At 38.0% G+C, this 15265-nt stretch overlaps 1 protein-coding gene across 2 annotated transcripts; it reads left to right on the top strand.

Moving 5' to 3' along the window:
• The first annotated feature begins 13186 nt into the window (after positions 1-13186).
• Positions 13187-15048, top strand: LOC121797875 (transcription factor bHLH61-like). 2 transcript variants are annotated; one of them, XM_042196644.1, is made up of 4 exons: positions 13187-13385; positions 13466-13570; positions 13754-13921; positions 14863-15048. In XM_042196644.1, the coding sequence occupies exons 1-4, from the start codon at positions 13308-13310 to the stop codon at positions 14953-14955; spliced, it is 444 nt and encodes a 147-aa protein (XP_042052578.1). In that variant the 5' UTR covers positions 13187-13307; the 3' UTR covers positions 14956-15048. The 2 variants fall into 2 exon arrangements, with proteins under 2 accessions (XP_042052578.1, XP_042052570.1); XM_042196636.1 differs by having other exon boundaries at positions 13192-13385; positions 13751-13921.
• Positions 15049-15265: the final 217 nt, after the last annotated feature.

The following is a 15265-nucleotide window of genomic DNA, read 5'->3' as shown; positions in this document are numbered from 1 at the left end:
GGAAATAAGTGCGAATAGTGCGGGACGGAGGGAGTACTAAATTAATATATGTCATGAAAAAATATATAATAATAATAAATAAATAAATAATAATAATAAAATTATTTCGGATATTATGCTTCTCGTTAATGTGCTTTGGAATGGAGTGTCGTGTTTATGTGTTTGATGTGAAAGGGGACGTACTTTTTATTAAATTTTGGAACTTTGGGAGACATGTTGAAAGTCTCGTTGAAATAATGATGACGATTTTGCTATGCTTAGCATAATGGATGAGATGTTTGAGATGGATGTTATGGTGGATGACGCGCATAAATCGAGGAGCGGTCGATGTTTTTATATTTGGAACAACACCAAATATAAATGGTTACGATGGGCGAATTTAATCGTCGTTGGAGACGAAACAACGAAATTAATTAAAGTTTCCCCGAATTTTAATTATTTGAAAGAAATGCGAGAATGCAAAGTATGTATACATTTGGGCTTCTCAAATTAAATTAGAGACCAAATGTATATATATAAAAATGGCTTTGGGCCATAACCTTTAAAAAAAATCCAACCCATTGATAATGTTATTCAAACTTGGGCTTTCAACTAAATGAGCCCAAATCAATTTAAATAAATTATGTTGAACCCAATACTTTTTCCAAAATATGGGAGCAAGCCCAAAGATCTTTTTCTTCATGGTCGACGGTTCTTCAAGTGGAGACTTCCCATCTTTCAACTTCTCCACTCTCCATCTTCCACCATTAATCCTACAAACCAAAGGTCACCCATTACTTCTTCATGTAACCTCTTCCCTAACTCCTCACAATACACAGTTTACAACAAGCAAATTGAGAGAGAGGGAGGGAGCCGAGAGGAGCCGAGAGGAGAAGAAGTAGAAGGAGTTGTTGTTTCCATTTTGTTTCAACCACAACCAAGTTCAATTCATTGAGGTATAAACTCTTTTGCCATAGCCAAATCACTCCATACTTTGCATACAACATACTTGATGAATTCGGAATCAAATAACGTGAACACATAACTAATCACAACCGAACAAGTAAGCGAACATAACGAAGAGAGCTTGAACATAAGTGTAATGAACTTATCTTGCGGGACGTTTCGGAGTGATTCGGGATAAGTTCGGGGCTATTCGGAGGGAATCGGGGCTGTTTCGGGCTTGTGCGAGGCTGTTCGGGTTGGCGGCAGGGACGTTCCTGGGCTATCCGACCACCGATGGCTCGCTGTTGACGGCGACGGTGGCTGGGCGCTGCTGACATCGGCGGTGGCTGGCGAAGAAGGCTGGAACGGCAGAGGGGCGACGGCAGCAACGGCGACAGCAGCAGCGAGCAGCGACGACGCCCTGGGCCGTCCGACTACCGACGACGAGTCAACGATGGCGCCGGTGGGTGCGCGACAGCAGTGGCCTGTCCGACGGATCGACGGCCGGACTTCCCCCACTCCGACGACAGCGGAGGCGTCGTACGAAACGGAGTCGGCGACTGGACGGAGATGACGACGGCGATTCAATCGGCCAACGGACAACAACGACGGGAAAGAGACGATGGGATTTGAGAGGAAGCTTCTGCTTTCGTCTACTGCTTTTGCGTCGAGAGAAAGAGAAGAAGAGGAAGAAAAGAGAAAGAAGGAAAGGGGGAGGAGAGAGAGAGAGAGAGAGACGCGGGGTATGGTGGGAGAGGAAGGATTTGGGCTTTTCATTTGAAAATTTTTTTTGAAATGGGCCTATACAATTTGTTGTTTTGGGCTCTAGTAATTAAGATGAATGAGTGAGCCGCATCCTTTAAATTTGGAACTCTTAATTTAATTATGTGAGCTGAGAGTAAGTATTACGGTTGGGCCAGATTAATTTGTGCTTGGATTGGATTCAAATGGTGGAATAAGATTGGGTCTACTAATTTATTTTGGACTAGAAGTAATTATGGAGAAGAGCTTGGAGCTCGAAAGTTGATGAATTAATTCCTAAATAATTTGTTAAGTTTCCAAAGATGGAAAGTGATGAATTTAAGGACGCGAAGGGCCGACTGGCGTCGCCCCGCGACGCCTTGGGCGGCCGACGAATAATCGAAAATGCACGAAAACCGAGAGACGAGATAAAAGACTTTAATTATAGTGCATGCATTCTAAATGTCTTCGTTATTGAGATTGATGTGTACTTTATATATTTTCCGAAAAGGTGGTTCGCACGCCCGCTAAAGTCGGAACAAGAAGTTATTTAAGGAAATTTCTAAGCTATTGAGGTGGCTTTATTACTTAAACTCTTTTATTTGCAATGATATGTATATGGTGAGATAAGGGTGGTTTAAATGTTATGTCATGCCGTATTTTATGTTTTGAATTGCCTATCTGATTGTCTACTAGAATAACGTTCTACTAGACTTTGATGGTTAACGAATTCGGGTCTGACTAGGGAGTGAGTCCCTACTCAGACTAGTGCACTGATGGGGATCGTGAGCCGTCCTTTGTGGTCGGCCGGTCCAGTGATCGAGTTTGTGGCCACATTCTCATTTCACATGATGGTTCAGATATGGTACATGATGGAGGATGATGGAGGATGATGATGATGGGCTGAGCAGCCATGTTTTACGATGGAAATGATTTTAGTGTTTCTCGACATTTTTAAAGTAAAACCCGAGTTTCACTCAATGATGGCTTGACATAACTTTATTGATGAAATGTATTTTGGGCATGAGTTCACTGAGTGCATCAAGTACTCAGCCCCTGCATATGTTTTCCCTATGTGCAGGTTGAGCGTGGACGGGAGACGGAGGATGTTGAGCATTGGACCGAGACCATATTCAATAAACGTTCCGGTTGCTATTGTGTCTTCATACATAGTAGTAGCTGACTCTCAAATGCTTCCGCTACGTCAAGTTTTAGAACTCCGATGTTATCTTTATTCTGTTGGACTATTTTTCCTACGAACTTTGTTGCTTCGTTATTTCAGACTATAATTTGGTAATAAAGTTCATCTTTTGATCTACATATCGTACCCCTTGATTGTTTTTCCCTTCTTCCCCGCTTCTTTATTCCCCCATTAGTCGCGACTCACCGTACTTTCTATCCTTAGAAAGTGCGGTCGTGACATTATCTGAGTTCGGGATACAAACTAGAAGGTTCGTGGTTGAGTACGAAGAACATCACGTGGAGAATGCGCACGCAATCGTCGATTCTTTGGAGAATCAGATCGGTAATTCTAAACCGTAGGAAATTCATGTTTTAGGTTTTAATTCCTTTTACATGAATTATTTGCGTTCTAGCATGCAATTGATTGTTTAACATGTGATAAATTGATCCCATAATCTGTCAAATAGATCCATATGTATGATTTATTTGTGAATGCAGGACTTTCGCTGTGAAGGGGCACAAAACCCAGCAAACTTGGTGTTAAATCCAATTGTCATATAATTTGAAAAATTGTCATATAAACTACAACTTTTGATTGACTTATAAAACTGAATAATTTTGCACATTTCTTAACTGTCCCACACAATTAAAATTTTGATAAAATTTAGTATTATTTAAATCATAATTTTTATTAACTTTTGAATAAATTTAACATTATTCAATATTATAATGGTCGATTTTGGGTGGTTATTAATTAATTGACGAAGATATAATCACGAAATGTATAAAAGTCACAACAAATTTAATCAAAATTTTAATTGCCTGAAATAATTGAGAAATTTTCAAAAATTATGATTTAACTAAATACTTTTATAAGTTATGGGATTGACCACATTTATGATTAAACTAAATAGCAATTTTCCCAATCTAATACTATGAAACAAGTTGTTTTAATTTAATTTTCTACTGTCCTTGCGAAGACTGACTTAGTTTTATTTTCATAATTAATGCTCAGAATATCTCACCTATACAATATAATAATACTATATACTATGGTACAATACATTCATAAATTATATTATTCTCCTATTCCGTTCGAATATCTCATTTTTCTGTTTTGAATTATCCAATTTAAAATATATAATTTCTTTTGAGAATAAAATTTATGGGCCATATATCCTTTCTAAAAAATGGGACAGGGAGTAACTAATAAAGAAAATGTTAGTAATTAAAGTCGTTGCTAAATTCCCTAAATATTTAATTTCAAATTTAGGAAGATGGATTTACGAATATATTAATCAATTAAGGAGATCAATGAAAAAATTACCGTTAAGGATTTCAATTATTCGAGACAATATATAAATTAATTCCCTAAAACAAAGTTACAATCGTAAGCTGGGATCTCCAATGCATGTATTAGATAAATCTTTTCCACATATTACGTGTATCTTGAACTAATGATCAATCGTATATCGACATATTGCCTACTACTACTATTTTTTTTTGGCTCATTTATGGGAGAATTATTTGGAGAAAAATTGTAATAGACATCACAGTTTTGCTGCAAAAAATAGTGTTATGCTTTCAATTGTGCAGGGAAAGACATAATAACACCTGTCCCAATTATTTATGGGGGTATTCATATCTCATCTGGGGTGAGGAAAATGAACAAACTAGGGTTTGTCACGAGATACCTTTCTAATTTAGAATACATTTTTCTCTATCATAATAAATCTAATAATTAATATTCAGACCGTAACAACATGTGTGTAATATCAGCTAAAAATATGCCACATACTACTCGATATGTATTGTTTCACATGATATTCATTACTAGTATTTGTAGGTAATTGAAATATAAAAATGAATATAATAATATCCCACATCGATGTACACAAAGAGCTTAATCTACTATATAAGTCTCATGGGCCTCTCCTCTTATCACCAATTGATTTTAAAATGGAACCCGTGGATTTCTATCATGGCATCAGAGCAGACGAAGATCTGGCTTAGAAAAGCTTCATCATAGCCGAAGCAACCCGATACCAATCTCGGTCAAGAGGCCGAGTATCAATCCCTACCAGAAAACCATACCCATCAAGGCCAAGAGGCTGAAACAAATCCCTGCACACAAAAAAACCATGTCCGATTCAGAATCAGAAAAAGACACCAACACCAAACCAACAATCAAATCCTCAAGGATGAAAACCAACAAGAATGTAACTATTGCATTCAAATTGAATGGTAAAAACTATACCTTATGGGCTAGATTGATGAAGGTTGCGATAGGCAGCCGAGGAGGATACTCCCACATCAGAGCTCTCCCGCCGAAACCAGAGAGCACCGAATACGCTGAGTGGGAAGAAACCGATCTCGTGGTTTTTTCGTGGATTATCGACAATATCAAAATCGATATAATCGTCGCCGATTTTGCCCACCACCAAACCGCGAAGGCGATATGGGATAATCTCGCTGTGACTTTTGAAGGCAAGAAAGATCTGTATCTCATATACGATCTGGAGGATACATCCATTTCACTCCGACAAGGGAATCTGGACCTTGAAACATACTATCGGCGAATCCATGGGCTTTGAATGAATGTAGATCGATGCCGGAAACAACCGGTTGACTGCTGTGACAAGGGAGTCAGGCAGTTTCATGATTTTTCCAACACCACAAGGCTGTTCAAGTTTCTCACCGGACTCAACCCAGAATACGACACCATCCGAAGGGATATCCTCAAGGACGAGGAGCCCTATCCCTCAGTCGAAGAAGCTTACGGACGGGTCCAGAGGGAGGCGGCTCGATTGAAGATCATGCCATTGGCATCCCCTAAAACTGCAGAAGACTCCGGCGTTGGAAGCGCCGATGCATCATCGGGAGAAATCGGGTACGGGTTCGGAGCACAGAGAGAACGACCGACCAGCAGAGAACCACCACGACCGCCACCGACCGGAATAAGCCAAACCGGAGGAAGAATTGACAAGATCAAGCTATGGTGTTCTCATTGGGGGGAAAAACAAACACACGAGGGATACATGCCTTCTCCGTGTGGGATTTCCGGATTGGTGGGATGAAAAACAGAAAGCACGGGCTCAGGCCAAGCTCGCGGCCGACGGAATCAGTGAGACGGGACAGAGACAGGGGAACCCCCCAAAATCAACTCCGAGACAGCCCAAATGGAGGAGGAACGAACCAGACTGCCCATCCGGAGTACTCCGGTGATAACAACGGTGGCGGTGGAGTCCGGGTCGGAAACTTTGTGGAGCGGACGAGATCAGAATCGCTCAAATGGAGTAACGGCGGAGGTACCGGGTTTGATCAAAGATCAAACCCATCTAACCCTAGTTATTTACAGCTTTTGCGATTTAGTCCCCCATATTTCCATGTTTCTAAATTTGACCCCCCTGATATCCATGTTTCTAAAGGAGCCCCCATCAGTTCTCAAATATCCGAAAAATACCCTCCAGATTTGCGTAATTATAAAAAACACCCTATACACTCCCAAAAATTAAAAATGCACCCTCCTGTTCAACATATATCCACATATAACCGATTTGCACCTCTGATAAATATTTCCGCTGCTTTATCCGTGCAAAATATAGATAATATCGATAGGAAGGGTTGGATTTTTTATTGTGGTGCCACAGACACTATGAGTCCAGAAAGATTTGATTTTAGTGATTTTAAAGAGGTTACTAAAACTTACATTAGAACTGCCAATGGGGAATTAATTACGGTAGCATGGGCGGGAACCATAAAAATTTCCACTACTCTTCAACTGTCAAATTGCTTGTTTGTCCCCAACTTGTCTCAGCTGCTAATGTCAATGAGCCACGTGACACGAGAATTAAATTGTACACTCCTAATGTAACTGAATTTCTGCATCTTACAGGATATTCGGACGAGGAGGATCGTTGGGCGTGGCACTGAGGATCAAGGACTCTACTACGTGGATGGGGTAGCTCAACATGGCAGTGCGATGCTGGCTCACGGATCCACGAAAAAGGAGGCTTAGCTGTGGCACAGAAGACTAGGACATCCGTCCCATGGTTATTTTAAACTTTTGTTTTCAAATTTTTCTTTGCCTAGAGATTTTTCTTGAGAAACCTGTGTTTTGGCTAAAAGCCACAGACAATCTTTTAAACCTTCAGATACTCGTATGAAATTCATGTTTGATTTAGTGCATGCCGATGTGTGGGGGCCTGCACCAGTTATTGGGGGAAACGGGTGTCTATATTTTGTGACATTCATTGATGATTGCACTAGAATGACCTGGATCTATTTTTTGAAACATAAATCAGAAGTAGTTGACAAATTCATCCTGTTTTTTCACATGATACAAACCCAGTTCCACACTACCATAAAAATCCTTCGTTCTGATAATGGGAGGGAATTTGTTAACAGTACCATGTAAGATTTTTTCTAGAAAAAATGCCTTTTACACCAAACATCATGTGCTTACACACCCGAACAAAATGGAGTTGCTGAGAGAAAAAACCGAACCATCCTGGAAATCACCGGTGCCCTCATGATTGAATCCAATGTCCCAAAAACCCTTTGGCCAGAAGCCGTTGCAACCTCCGTCTACATAATAAACAGACTACCAACCAAAATCTTGCAAACCAAAACCCCCTAGACATCCTTTCCTAGCAAGCCAAAGTACATGCATCCCTTAGCATGTCACCGAAAGTCTTTCGGTGTACTGTCTACGTCCACATTCCCAAACATGAGAGAACCAAATTCTCCCCGTGTGCAATCAAATGTGTCTTTGTGGGCTATGGGGTCAACCAAAAGGGATATAGATGTTTCGATCCAAACACTAGGGAAATCATCACCACCGTAAACTGTGATTTCCTAGAAACCGAGTTTTTCTACACTCACCACCTTAGCAGTCAGGGGGAGAGACCTAAGAACCCTCAAAATAATCATGAGGACTGTCTAAGTTGGTTTGTGCCACCTCCGATCCCCTCGATTGAGGATCCACCAGAGTCAGTTGTCACTGACGCCGAGCAGGCCTCTCCAGAGTCTCCTCAACCACATCCATCTGACCCGCCTCAACCGATATCCGAGGTATGTCCAGAATCAGTTCCTGAAATAAATACTACAGATGATGCTAACAATGCAGAGATTGAAGAGAACACTATAGATGGTGATACGAGGAGGTATGTGCTCCCTCCAAGGAGCAATCGGGGTGTTCCTCCAAAGAGATATTCTCCTGAAAGGATCAGGAAGAAAAACCAATATGGAGTGGCAAATTTTGTCCTGGGAAATCTGATGAAAATGGCCCGAGCATTTGAGGCTGCATTATATGAAGAACAGGAGATCCCACAGACGGCCGAAGAAGCTACGAAGTGCAAACACTGGAGAGAAGCTATGCTTACCGAGATGAAAGCCTTGATGAGAAATGATACTTGGGTGAAAGAAAAACTGCCGGAAGGAGTGAAGGCCGTGGGATGTAAATGGGTGTTCACCATCAAAAGATGGCCAGACGGGTCGATTGATCGATACAAGGCTCGACTAGTGGTAAAGGGATATACCCAAACATATGGAGTCGATTATGCCGAGACTTTCTCCCCAGTGGCCAAGATCAACACCGTACGGGGTACTATTCTCAGTCGTGGCAAACAGAGACTGGCCTCTCCATCAAGTCGATGTCACGAACGCATTCCTACACGGTGAACTGCCAAAACCCGTGTTTATGGTTCCTCCCCCAGGGTTCACTGACGAGTTTGGGACTGGAGAAGTATATAAGCTGAAAAGAACACTTTATGGGCTAAAACAGTCCCCGAGAGCATGGTTCGGCAGATTCACTGAAGTGATGAAGAAATATTGGTACCAGCAGAGTAATTCAGATCATACACTGTTTCTCAAAAAAAGGGGTGGAAAGATTACGTGCCTCATCATCTATGTTGACGACATGATTATCATAGGGGACGATGAAGAAGAGATAGGTGAATTGAGAAAGAACTTGTTCACAGAGTTCGAGATGAAAGACCTAGGCCTCCTCAAGTACTTCTTGGGCATTGAGATCTTAAGATCAAACCGAGGGATCTTCATAAACCAAAAAAAATATGTGCTTGATTTGCTCGCAGAAGTAGGAATGATAGATTGCAGACCTGCCGACACTCCAATGGTACAGAACCATGGATTGCAGATACGGAAAGGAGGAAAGCTCACTGACAGGGGGAGATGTCAGAGATTGGTAGAAAAACTTATCTACCTTTCACACACTCATCCAGATATAGCATATGCGGTAGGTGTTGTCAGCCAGTTCATGCACTCACCGCAGGAAGATCATTGGGAAGCAACCATAAGAATCGTTCGATACTTGAAAGGAACGGCAGATCATGGAGTGTTGTTTGAAAAACATGGTCACTTAGAAGTACATGGATTCACTGATGCAGACTGGGCGGGGAACCCCAATGATAGAAAGTCAACCGTCGGGTACTTCACTTTTGTTGGAGGGAACCTTGTCACATGGAGAAGCAAGAAGCAGAAGGTGGTTGCGTTATCAAGTGCAGAAGCAGAGTTCCGAGGCATAAAAAGTGGCATCACTGAAATATTGTGGTTAAAAAGACTTATGACTGAACTTGGCCTTCATCCATCACAACCTTGTAAGTTGTTCTGCGATAATAAAGCTGCGATTAGCATCTCAGAGAACCCTGTTCAACATGATAGAACTAAACATGTGGAGGTGGATCGACATTTTATAAAGGAGAACATTGAGGCTAAAATTGTCGAGCTGCCATTTGTCAAGTCCGAAGATCAATTGGCAGACATATTGACTAAAGCAGTGAACTCGAAGTCATTCCGAGAAGCACTAGACAAGTTAAGTGTTGGAAATCCCATAGCTTAACTTGAGGGGGAGTGTTGGAAGATTACCGAAGATGCTGGAAGATTACCGAAGATCACGCCAATATCAACCGAAGATCATTCCTATGATTTGTAAATGATTTATTACCTAAGATAGATTAGAATCCCTATAATCTAGACTTACCATAGAGATACAATCTTATGCCTATAAAGAATGTATCAACCGTGTATTTTCACAATTCAAGTAAATAAACCAAAACCTTTCCTCCCAATATTCGTCATGGTATCAGAGCGGGTCGTCGACTCTGGGTCATATTTAACTGACCCAGCAGTATATCTGGGCTGAAACCGAAAAAAATGACTGACCCAGCAGTATAACTGGGCTGAAAATTTGGGCCAGTGGTTCAAGCGATCGAAAAAAAGATTGGGCCGATTGTCCAATCGATCATAAAAAAGTCCAACCCCTCCAAGATTCACCTTGAAGGGTTTAAAGGAGGGTGTTAGCAATTGAAACATAAAAATGAATATAATAATATCCCACATCGGTGTACACAAAGAGCTTAATCCACTATATAAGTCTCATGGGCCTCTCATCTTATCACCAATTGATTTTAAAATGGAATCCATGGATTTCTATCAGTATTTAACCTTTTGCTATATTAAATGGACAATTATAAATTTGAAATTTTATCAAATATTCAAGGTCGAGATAACATTTTTGATGTGGTTAAATTTAAACAAGTGAATCAATAGTGCAAGCATGTTCGACCTTTTGCAACCATTAGTAATACAAACCAACTAGAATTGAGCATACATTATACTTAATAGATATGGTTTTGATGTCCTGAATCCTGATTAATCACAAGATTAACTATAATAGATTAAAAAAAGTATAAAAGAATAAAATAAAATAATTGGAGAAGCTAGAACCCCTATATAAAAATTGGAATTAGGGCAAGAGACAAGTATGGAGCTGGATATGTATTTGTGTGGTGCATTGTTTTGTTGTGATGATTAATGCACACATGTGAGTAGGTGGGTACTTGGTGCTTTGTCTTTGTGGAAAGGTGACAATTTTATTCTCAATTATATTCGAAATTTATGATACCATAATTAAAATTAAATATATCCATTCACAAGTCTTTTTAGCTCCTTATCACCTAAGAGAGATTAAAAACAAGTTTGCATCGCCAATTTCTATTTTTGTAACCTTCTTTATGTGCTGTAGTTTACATCAAATATATATAGCTTTTATGATTAGGTTACTAACATACACATGTGAGTTTGCATAACATCGAATCATGTGATCAAATAAAAGGGTACGTTTCAGATGTAAATACTCCTACCGTCTCAATTAAGTTAAGTCAAAACTTTTAGGCATGGAGATTAATAAATTGTGTTGAAAAGTATGAGAGATGAATAAAATAGAAAAGATAAAGAGAGGGTAATGTCGATGATGAAATAAAGTAAAAGTGATCGGATGTTTTGTGTTTTATCAAAAAAGAAAATGACCCAACTTAGTTGGGACATTCCAAAAAAAATACAAGTCGACTTAGTTGAGACAGAGAGAGTATATCTTTCTAAGTCCTCCAAATTTAATTTTAAGTGTGATTTTTTTAATCTGTCGTGTATATATTATGAAATTAAAGAATGGAATGATCTAATCAATTGCGTTCCCCACAACAAAAATCTCGATCACATATATTACTTTCTTGATTTAATTTAATTTTTAGTTGTGGAATTAATTTCTTGTGTAGGACTGTTACTCGAGTAGGAATCTCTATGGTTTTTGTATTATTCTTACACATTATTATTCTATTAGAACTGCAATACAGTTGTCAGTGATAATTACATTATTGTCTCTTATAGAAAGTAATCGAATATTAATCTCCGCTTCTTTTCTCCGATATTGTATAACTATAAATGATTGAATCTAGCATTATTTTTATAACGCATGTGTTTAATATAATTAGTAGGTCTTGATTTTGAATAAAAAAACTATACTCGGGTGACATAAAATTAGGGTTGAAGTTGATGATAGTATTTTAAAATAAATTTTGATGATGGTGCAAAATCTGCCCATAATTCAGGAGCATCAGTGGATGTACGATGAGAGACAAAATTTGACTAACTGTTGATGGTAAAATTCGGAAGAAGCACGTGATAAGTTTGACGAATTATTTAAGAAACAAACAAATTTATATTTTACCTTAATTAATGTTAGGTCGATTGAACTAATCGGATTTTAAAACATACGTAGTTAAGATCGATTACAAAATTAATCTACAAATTAAATACGTATATGGAAAAAAATATGCATTAGGAGTCCTGGTTGAGTTGGGTGCGGGTTTTAAGAAATGTTTGAGTGTATAATAATTGGAGTGTGTGATAATGGAATGTGAGACTCATTTCCATTATTATTTGCTTTATTCTTTGGATGTGTTTTTACTTGTGTTTTTTAGTGTTTTATTTTATAATATTTTTATTTTACTTTTTATGTAAATGTGTAACCGGGACTCCTAATGCCGGACGGAGGGAGTATATATAGATGTATACTATTTATGAGAGAGAGTGGTGAAGAAGAGTGAGATTTGAGAGAGTTGAAGATGTATGTGGGGAATTAGGAAAGAATATATGTTTGAAGTAAAAATATTAGCTGTCACAAATGCCTCCAAACGCTTCTCACGGGGGATCTCTCTTTGTCTGCTACCCCTCATCTTCTTGTCACCTCTTTCTCAATCTATTCTCTCTAAATAAAAACTTATTTATATTGTAAAAATAGAGAATAATTTCAAATTATTTGATCGCAATAGGACCTACTTGCTAAAAATAGTAAAAATGGAATGAGACGTTTATTGGCGGACGGACAAAGATGGTAAAATGGGACATTTAATGAACGACAGAGTCAGAATTATGTTTAATTATGTGTTTGGTGACTATGAGATGGTGCAAATAATGTCAATAATTGGAGTATTTAAAGGTAAGTAATACCAGTAATTTAAGCTGATTAATGGAATAGAAGAATTTGAGCTTGGCAAGTTGGCACTCATTATAATTTCTTCAATTGATTCATGCATGTATACTATTCACAATGTGGATGTTTGGCTAACCAATCAATCAGAGTAGTAATTGTTTCCAACTCTCTTAGAAATTATAGGGATCAGACTCCTTAACTAACCAATGATTTTTTTTTTTTGGATTACGAGGTGAGAAATGGTCAATTTCTGGAGTAACAGACTTAGATACAAAGAAATACTACTATACAAGATATCGAAGGTAAACAGTAGTAAATATACCAAAATAGCAATATATGGTTTGTAAAACGTACTTATAGTTTTGATACAAGTAATTATAAATGGAGTGCAAACGTTGTCATAAAATAAGAGGCTTCAATTTGAATCTAATAAGGGAAGTTGAAGATGATCTATAGCAAGTGGATGGGCATAAAAGAGAATAATATAAATATAAACACAAAATTACATCATAATCTCATGTGGTACTCATATAGGAAAAAAACAAGAAAATCAGACATCAATATTGCTTGACTGATCATCTCTCTCTACCCTCCACTTATAATTATTTATCTCTCTTTAAAACTAAAACCCCCTTCATATCCAGGTATCTTCTTCTCAACTGTGTCCTCCATGAGCTCTCGAAACAAAAACAAAGCAGCTCTTTATCACAAATTCGAGAAGCTTCGCTCTGCTTCTAATTCTTCTTCTGTAGGTATCAAAAATAATTACTACTACCCATTATTTTTGTTGTTGTATTTTTTATTGATTATTTTAATAAATGGCAATAGGTAAATCAAGCATCGATTGTGGTGGATGCATCCAGATATATCCAAGAGTTAAAGGAGCGTGTGGAAACACTGAATCAAGATGTCGCGTCTCTACAAAATTCCACAGTAATAAATTTCGAGACAAAATATGGGTCTAAATTCGTTTACCTTCGAGATTTGAGATTAAATTCGCTGCCTCGATCTCATATTTCGAAATGTCAGCGAATTGAGTGAATGAATTCTCACGTTTATACATACAAATATAACCTTATTAGTTTTATTTTAATTTTAATTTAAATTTTGCAGCAGGTGAAAGTGGAAACCCTAGAAAAGGGATTCCTAATTAACGTGTTGTCTGAGAAAAACTGCCCCGGTTTGCTTGTTTCGATTCTAGAAGCCTTTGAGGAGTTAGGTCTTGAAGTCCTCGATGCTAGGGTTTCTTGTTCCCATCAATTTCGTCTCGAAGCCGTTAGTGAGGTATAACACTTGCACGCACGTCACATGCTAGTATCGTATCTTGGAGTTATCTGATCTAAAATGATTTAAATTGTACGTGTGTTTATCATCATGTTTTGCCTTATCTATCTTTCCTACCAAACAACCCCTAAATATATGCATATAGTACTTTATATGTGTATCACATCCTCATTTTAGGAAGATTGTTATTGATTTGAATCTCATGTATAAATGTATATGAAGATTGTTAAATTACATTGTCACGTACATGATCAAATAATAAAATCACGTCTGCAACCCACATAAAATTAAATCTGCCTCATAATTTGCACCACACACTTTTATATAAGTCTGGTTATTGTCCGCTGACAAAAACTGATTTGTCTTAGTCTATATATGCTCCCTCGTCCATCATTTATGCTAATTTTGATTTGGCATGAGTTTTGAGAAATTATTTACTTCGTGAAAAAAATGAGAAAATGAGTTAGTGGAACGTGGATACTACTTTTATGTACTGGTTTTATAATAAAATGTGAGTGTAATTATTTAGTTAAATGGTGAGTCCAATTACCAAAAATGAAATAAAGTAAATGAGACTTTAAATCACGAACAACCCAAACAGCAAAATGGGACTATAAATCACAGACGAAGGGAGTATCTTCTTACTAACCGCACTCACACACAGATTCACATCATTCTTAATACATATGCTGCATATTATACATTTCAATTTGATGAGGAAGCAAAACAGTAAGTAATACCCCCTTTGTCCCTAGTTAAGTGATTTATATTCCTTTTTCGGATGTCTCAAGCTAAGTGCTTACTTTATTCTCTCCACTTAACTAATCAAACGCCATTTTCTGATATTCCATTGTGAAAAGAAATGCCTCACTTAATGAGATGTAATTATGATAAAGCAATGTACGTATATTTCTTCTAATATTTCATAACTAAAACTGCAGAACGAAGGGCCGTCCGATAGCATAGATGCTCAGGTGGTTAAACGGGCAGTGTTGCAAGCGATTAGGAATTCGAATGATGAACATCAGGATTAATTAGATATAAATTTAATGTAATTTTACTTTTTATTATTAATTGTGTTTCATTTGACTATATGAAGAAAAGAAAAATTCCCATGTTACTACTTAGCAAATGTTGTTGCAGTAAACGAGAAATAAAAGTATATATGGAAGAAAAAAGAAGTATTGGGCCTGAACTAGAATTGGGCTAATTAGATTAACTAGGTTAGGTTGATACGGAAGCCCAACGCTCATTTATATTCTAAATAGCCCATTAAAAAATAGGAAGGAAGTGGGCCACAGTTCTTGCTTGTAAGCATCTCAGTGGGCCTCAATTCATGTTTGG

This window comes from Salvia splendens, chromosome 1 (genome assembly GCF_004379255.2).
Source record: "Salvia splendens isolate huo1 chromosome 1, SspV2, whole genome shotgun sequence".
Classification (NCBI taxonomy): domain Eukaryota; kingdom Viridiplantae; phylum Streptophyta; class Magnoliopsida; order Lamiales; family Lamiaceae; genus Salvia; species Salvia splendens.
The sequence above is the reverse complement of the archived record's forward strand: the minus strand, read 5'-3'. Positions and strand labels throughout refer to the sequence as shown.